Source organism: Octodon degus, unplaced genomic scaffold, assembly GCF_000260255.1.
Source record: "Octodon degus isolate 3935 unplaced genomic scaffold, OctDeg1.0 scaffold00324, whole genome shotgun sequence".
Lineage (NCBI taxonomy): Eukaryota > Metazoa > Chordata > Mammalia > Rodentia > Octodontidae > Octodon > Octodon degus.
In genome coordinates, this window is record NW_004524900.1 from 1114219 (window position 1) to 1121466 (window position 7248).

A 7248-nucleotide genomic window follows, 5' to 3' on the forward strand; every position below is an offset into this window, starting at 1 on the left:
TAACACAGGCAGTTGAGCTTATTTGTCTGAATATTAAATATCTTTTTAAATTTAATATTAAAAATGGTGTACAAAATTTTGAAGTACATAAATGAATAGCCAACCTAAAGGGAAAAGGTAGTAATAAAAAATAGGTAAATACATTACAAAATAAAACAGGAATAACTATTGAGATAATTAGACATGGTCTTTTTTTATTATTGGTACAGGGTTTCACTATGCAGCTTGATCTCATAGTGATCTTCCTGTCTCAGCTTCTGCAGTGCTGGGATTATGGGCATTGGCCACCATGCCTGGTTTTGGTGGCCTGCATGGTGTGTTCAGGGTTCTGAGGCTGGCATGGCATGTGGTACCAGGGATTGAACTCAGGACCTTGTGCTTGCAAGGCAGGTGCTTATGCAGCTAAGCTATTTCCCCAGCCCTAGACATAGACATGCTTCTTCATGGTGTGAGCATTTGGTACACATTCACATGTATATACTCAGAAAAAAATTTGGAAGAGCAGACATTGAGTTGTAAGCAATGGTTAACTCTAATGGACTAGGAATTTTTTTCCTTTTGTCCATCTGTATTTTTACAGTAAATATGTAATATTTTTATCGAAAGAAAAAATCACTAGGAGATATTTTAATTTTAAAAGGATGAGAAGCTGGCAGCAATATATGTCTGCATGTAGAAAATTATGGTAAGTCAAAAGAAATAAATGAAATTTTTGTATCACATGAAGTAGTTCAATAAATTTTGAACAAGTGTTTGGAACATAGGCTTCATCTAGAATGAACGTCACATCCTAAATATCAAAGAGAATAAGGCAGCTGAGTATGTCCAGTGTGGTGCCCCTGCAGGCAGAGCAGGGAGATGCACCTTGATAACAGGTCTGGTGAAGAGGATGCCATGTACCAAAAGCCACAGGGCCAGAGCTTGAAAATCCAGGCACAGAGTGAGGCTCAACCTACTTTTCAAATGGAAAGCTACATGGATCTTCTGGCTGACGAGAAACAGATTCTTTGTGATGGACAATGACTCTCTTGATCAACCTAGGGAGTGAAATGACTTATAGAACGTGTTCTAGAACAAGTATTTTCTAACTGCAAAAACCGTTTTTTCTGGCCTGCTCATCCAAGGGGGGTAAGTCACAACTGCAGAATGCACAGATTGAAACTGAAAATAAAATCATACAGAAATCTCTTAAGGTAAGGAAAATATTTCCTATTATAATGTTCTTTATTTTTCTTTTTGTGGTGCTGAGGCGTGGACTAGGGCTTTAAGGTACAGCCTTAATCCTTTTTTTACACTTTGAGACACAGTCATGCTAAGTCTTATGAAGCTGTCCAGGCTGGCTTGAATTTGTGATCCTTCTGTCTTAGGCTTTCCTTGTTAGGATTAAAAGGGTACACCATCGAAGCTAGCCTAAGGTTTTTTTAAGAGAAAAAATTATGATTAAGAAGATTATTTCAGGGGCTGAGGAGACAGCTCAGCAGCATAATTGTTTGTCTGGCAATCACAAGGTCCTGAGTTTAATCTCTGGGACAATAAATAAATAAATAAAAATAAAAAGACTTTCAGTATCAAAATATAAATTTTTCCATCTACCTGATAGTTATAAAAACAGTAGCACAAGAAATATAAACAAATCTTAAATCAACTGAGCCCCAGAAGAGCAAGGTATTTCATAGAAAGTTATTTTATTCTCAGAACAGTATGGTTTTCTGTTTAAGATCGGTTTATTATGCTATTTTTACAAGTAACAAAGTCCTACTTTCTCCAGGTGATATACATGATATAAAAAGCTGCAGATCTCCCCCCTGCCAGGGTCACTGGAGTTGTGGCCACCAAGCAGTCTCTCGAAGTAGCCATAGTTGTCTCTTTCACCTGCTCTTGAACTCTAGCACTCCGCTCAGTCATCCTCTTGCTGATTTCTTTTCTGTCAAAGGAAACCAAGAGTATACTCAAACAGTATATGCTCACAGGGACGTCTCCTTAGCCAAGGTCTTGGCGTTGCCAACAAGTGTAATTATCTACAGGGCTTGAAAAAGATGTGCTTAAAATGATCATGGGGAAACATGCCTTCACCAATTCATTAAGTTGGGATAGTACTTTGATTTGGGGGCAAATTATCTTCAGGGATTTCAGAATTTCCTTTTATTCCGATCATAGTTATACAACATGGCCATATAGAACTATGCAAAGAAATACAAAATTCCTTTTTCTTCAAGTCACCACAAAGGATCTGCACTTACGTCTTCATGACAATATACAGACTTTCTTTGAAGTCAGGATAAAGAAAATGTTTCAAAGAGCACATACTTCACAAAAACATTTTTATCACTCTAGAAATAAATCACTAAGTTCACATTTCATATTTTATTGTTAAATGACCCAAATCAGTTAATTCCTTACCATCAAAGAAGTCTATATGGCATAGGGCTAAAACATAATATTAAAAAGCCCACCTGAAAGCCAAGTGGAGATGATGACCAGCTTTCTAAACACACATATATATTTACCAGCTTAAGAAAGTCAATGAGCTTGTGAGCATCTTCCCCAGTGGACAGGTCCACGAAGTCCTTGGGCAGTCGGTAGCTCAGATAGGGGCTGGGCTGTACCGTAACCTCACTATTTGTGCAACGGAAAGCTGGAGAGTCCTTGACAGAATGAAAACAACAAAGTCTATAGTGTCTTTTAGGTCTGCTCTTTAAACTAAAAACATATCCTAGCAAATCAAAGTCAATACCATGTTTTTCTCTTCTGTACTAGAAAAGGAGGAAAATGATTCTCAAATAAAAGAGGGCACCAATGTTTAAAACAAGTCTGTGCATTCACTAGGAAATCAGCATGAGGCATCTAGAAAGTGTCTCTTGGACAGCTAGCACACAGGTTATGACTAATACCAGCCACTGAGCAGACCCAATCACCTATTCTTGAGCAGTCTCAGAGGCCGGACCACTACCACAGAAGCACAGCTGGAAAGTGGTCCTAGAGAATACTGAGTATTGAGGGCAAATGGCTATTCTGAATTCTCTACCTCTTGTGTACTTAGATCATCTGTGTGTCTCTCTCATCATTTATATCCAGTCCAACAGCAAATTCAAGATTCATGTTTGACAAGCCTTCACATTTGTTCTTTGATGTACTGGCTTTGGGTCTTGCATACAATATTTACATGTTGCCATTGGTCAAAAAGAATTTCAGAGACAGAGAAGCCTTGGGCTTGGATTTCTTGAGTAGCAGACATCTAGCAGAAGATTGCTGGTGTCCAGCAAAGGAAGGCAAGTTGGGGTCTTGAAAGGATGAGGACTACAGAGCCCTGGAAAACTGGCTTTATGACAGACTAATCATGTGGTCAAGAGTTACATAATGTCTGCTTTGTGCTAGACATCCTTCTGGATGTGAGGCATTAACTGGTAAGTAACACTGAGACACAGACAATAAGCAAGCAAACAAATTACCACGACCATTTCAGGTAATAAAAAATGTTAAGGAAACAGAACCAGGGTGACAGACTAACAACAATGTGGACTACTCCAGAGGGGTGATTACATGGGATCCTGTTCAGAAGGGGACTGCTGGGCTGAGCTGAACAGGTGATGAAAGCAGCCAAGTGAGGGCCTGGAAGCAAAGCACCGTGGTGAGGACTGGTGCAAGTCCTGGAGACAAAGTTGGTCTTCGACGCAAGCAGAAGGGAAGGAAGCCCAGCTCTGTGACCTGAGTGAACAGATCTGTGATTGGCTTCAGGTTCATGGAGGCCAGGGCCAAAGCTAAGGGAAACAACTAGGAACCGTGGTGAGAGGACTCATTCTCTCTTAATCAATTATAATTTCTTAAAAGCTCAAGAAAGGATCCCAGTATGTACCTCCTTTCATCAGCCCATGGGCATTGGTGTCACATGCTTGCCCCCATAGGTCCAACTCACTGCCACGTTGTGTCTACCAAGCAAGCAAATCCTTTTCAGGGGACTGCAAAAGTTTTCTTTGTATCTTACTAAAAAATGTCTTACCTGCTCCTGAGCATCTCCTTCACTAAAATCACCTTTTAAGTTTTTCTCAGATATTAGTTCTTCCCAAGTGAACAGAAGTGAATCTGTGACTTCACCAAATGGATTGAAGTCAATTAGCCACACCTTTCCCTGTAATAAGAACACACACAAAAATTAACAGGTCAAAAATAAAAGCATAGCCTTCAGGCTATTTTCTTAAAAAGATATTCTTGATGGTATTTTCCTTGAAAGACTGAGCTGTATTATGACTTCTTTCACAGGATAGCTCCTCCAAGGCCAATGTGTAAAAGGGCCACCTGTCCAAATAAAGCAGAAGTGAGTCTAAGGGGAAGGATGTGTACATGCAAAGACAGGGAAGCAAGCCAGGAGGGGAGGGCCAGCTTCCAACTCCTGCTTGTGGGCTAGAATTTTAAGTGAGAGATCCAAGCAAGAAAACAGCAATCTCACTATAACAACTTACTTGCCACACACAAAAGGACTGAAATACTCTGGGCTTGGTGCTCAACATGACCTGCAGGAAGAAGCTCCCCAAGGGCACCATGTCCCTCCCAAAGGGCTGCCGTGAAGGTGCAGTGTTTCCTTGTATGCACTCAAAGAAGCACGAGCACAAAAAGGTTGAAAGAAGTTTGGAAATGGTTTTCTTTAAATGTCAATGTAGTACTTGTCTTGTGTCTATGATAGGTGGAAACACATGAAGGGGAGATGAGAAAAACCCATGAACCTTTGAAATCCTGACCTAATCCTACGCTGGCTGGCTGTCCAGGGGCTGCTGGCCTCAGGAAGAGAACACCCTGACCTGCTCAGCCTGCTTGGGGATGGGTCTAGCACCAAGCTTCTAGAGATGGAGGACATGTGTGACTCTGCCAGGAGATGAGGGCTTGCACACTGGAGCACAGAGACACAGACAAATGTTCCCTTCAGATTTTTATCTTTGCTCCTCTGAGTTTGTTTTATTTATTTATTTATTTTTCCCCTGATACAGACATACATTTAAATTGCTTTTCTCTGAACCTGGAATTGAACTCAGGACTTCAAGCCTGTCAGGCAGGTGCCATGCTGATGAGTTATATACCTGGCCCTCATTTGTACTGTCTTGTTGTTAATAGAGTTTTTTTTTTTTTTTTTGGTTGTTGTTGTTGTTTTGCAACAGAAGAGCTGTCATGTCTTGAGATGTGTTTAAAACTGTACATGCCTAAGGAGAGACTGCAGTGCAGCATCATGGATATCTAGTACTTTCTCATCTGGGTTAAAGCAAAGTTTTAGGAAAGATAAGACATCTTGCTAGAACTTGCTTCAAACATCAGAAACCTCCAGTTACAGAATCACCATGAAAAGTGTTACCATATGCCAGGCAAGGTTTGCGTTTTACTCACCCCCAGGAGCAATCCCACAAATTCCTCTTGCCATGTGAGTTGTTTGCTGAGACTCATCAGCTCAGCACCCATTTCTACATTTTTACACATATGAAAATTAGGCTTGATGGCAGCTTTGCTTTGGGAACAGTCATAAAGATGCCTTTGATGCACTGTATGTTGTTTTGAAAAAATGGATACCTTCTTAACTTCCAAATCCTTTCTACTGGTATTTTTATAACCAGTAACACTATCTCAGTGTCATGGGGGTGGATGTACAGGAATATGGAGCTGTATGAAATAAAAATATTCCACACTACAAAAAAATTAAAACAAACCAAAGAGAATACTAAAACAAATAGCCAGTTATGTGCAGTTTCTTCTATGGTTCAGAAGCCATTCTCTACCACAAGAACAGAACAATAATCAACAACCCCCTAGTCTGGCATAAAAGTATGAGGCTTAGGATACTGCAGTTACAACATGCTTTTTCTGTGACCAACTCAGGCAAAAGACATGCTGAGAAATTAATCTTGTTGTAGAGCAATTTGTAAGAAAAGGGCAATTAGACAGATGCTCCTTGTGTCAACCAATAACCAGCAAAATAAATCTGTACGCTAGACTCTGTACAAGGGTATTATGAGATGCTAAGGAACAAAAGAGACCCCAAAATCAGAGGGGGCTGAGAACATTTCCTGAACAACAGTACTTGGGAGGCTGAGGCACCAGCCTCACTAACAAGTTCAAGGTCAGCCTGGGCTATACAGTGAGACCAAGTCTTAAGTCAAAACAAAATTCCGGCCCTGGGGAGATGGCTCAGTGGAATAAGAGCTTCCCCAGCAAGGGCAAGGGCCTGAGTTCAATCCCAGGGTCCGCAAAAAAAAACAACAAAAAAACCCAAAACAAAAATCCTGACTTGCACAAGGTCTTGTAATAGTGGCCTGTCCTGGGGACTGGTTATTTTGGTTAAGTGTAAAATATATCGAAGACTCCAGCAGTAAGGTTACTTATTTCATTTCCTATTTTTCTAAAATAACTTTAAAGACTTCCTGTTCTAAATGGGGTGAAATTTAAATTAAAACAACTCTTTTTAAATCCATAGATGTATTAGGAGGAAAAAAATGAAATCACCAGACACCAGAAAGGAAGAGGAACCTAAGAACAGAGGCAAGGCTGTAAATTGAGCTGTGGGAACCTTTGGAAGGGCTTTCTTTCTGGCCTGGATGTGAGCGTCAATGTGCACACTAGACTCAGAGGCCAGCCTGGTGGAAAGGAATCGAAGCTGGGACAGGACGGTAGAAGGCTGTAGTTCCCAAAAGTCATAAGGAGAGATTCTACTGATGGGAACTAGAGACAATGCCCTTGTCTTTCGCTGATAAAATTCTGGGGAAAAGCATGGGAGAAACAAATGAAAATTTGGAAGGTAGAATCTTTGGTATTCTCACAAATACTTACTTTTGTTTGTTTGGTACCAGAACTTGAGCTCAGGACCTTGTACTTGCCAGACAGGTGCTGTGCTGCTGAGCATTATCCCTGGCCCAGGATTCTCACAAAACATATGGTCCACTACAGGTGAACTCAAAGTAAAATAAACTGATTTATAAAATCAAAGGAAACAATCAACATGGATGAGGCTCTGCAAAATACAGCAGATTTTTAAAAACCTAAGAGGGCTGACAAGACATCTCAGTGGACTAAGTGCCTGCCTGGCACATGCAGGGGCCATGGTTCGATCCCTGGCACCACACACCATGCCAGCCTTGTCCCTGGGCACACTGAGCTAGCAATGGAGACCAGGTGTGGCGGCACATGCCTGTAATCCCAGCGTTGGGGAGGTTGAAAAGAGGAACACTATGGGTCCAAGCTGTGTACTGAGACCCTGTACAAAAAATAAATAAA

The 7248-nt window shown here is 40.9% G+C and overlaps 1 protein-coding gene across 2 annotated transcripts in view; it reads right to left on the reverse strand.

The window, feature by feature from the left end:
• Nucleotides 1-1672: 1672 nt before the first annotated feature.
• Cdc123 (cell division cycle 123) overlaps nucleotides 1673-7248 on the reverse strand; it is a 66530-nt gene continuing 60954 nt past the window's right edge. For both annotated transcript variants that reach the window (XM_023708058.1, XM_004647774.3), the window contains 3 exons: nucleotides 3998-4126; nucleotides 2508-2645; nucleotides 1673-1924 (listed from right to left, as the gene is read on the reverse strand). In XM_023708058.1, the coding sequence (XP_023563826.1) occupies nucleotides 1898-1924; nucleotides 2508-2645; nucleotides 3998-4126 (294 nt within the window). In that variant the 3' untranslated portion in view covers nucleotides 1673-1897. The remainder of the gene's footprint in view (nucleotides 1925-2507; nucleotides 2646-3997; nucleotides 4127-7248) is intronic.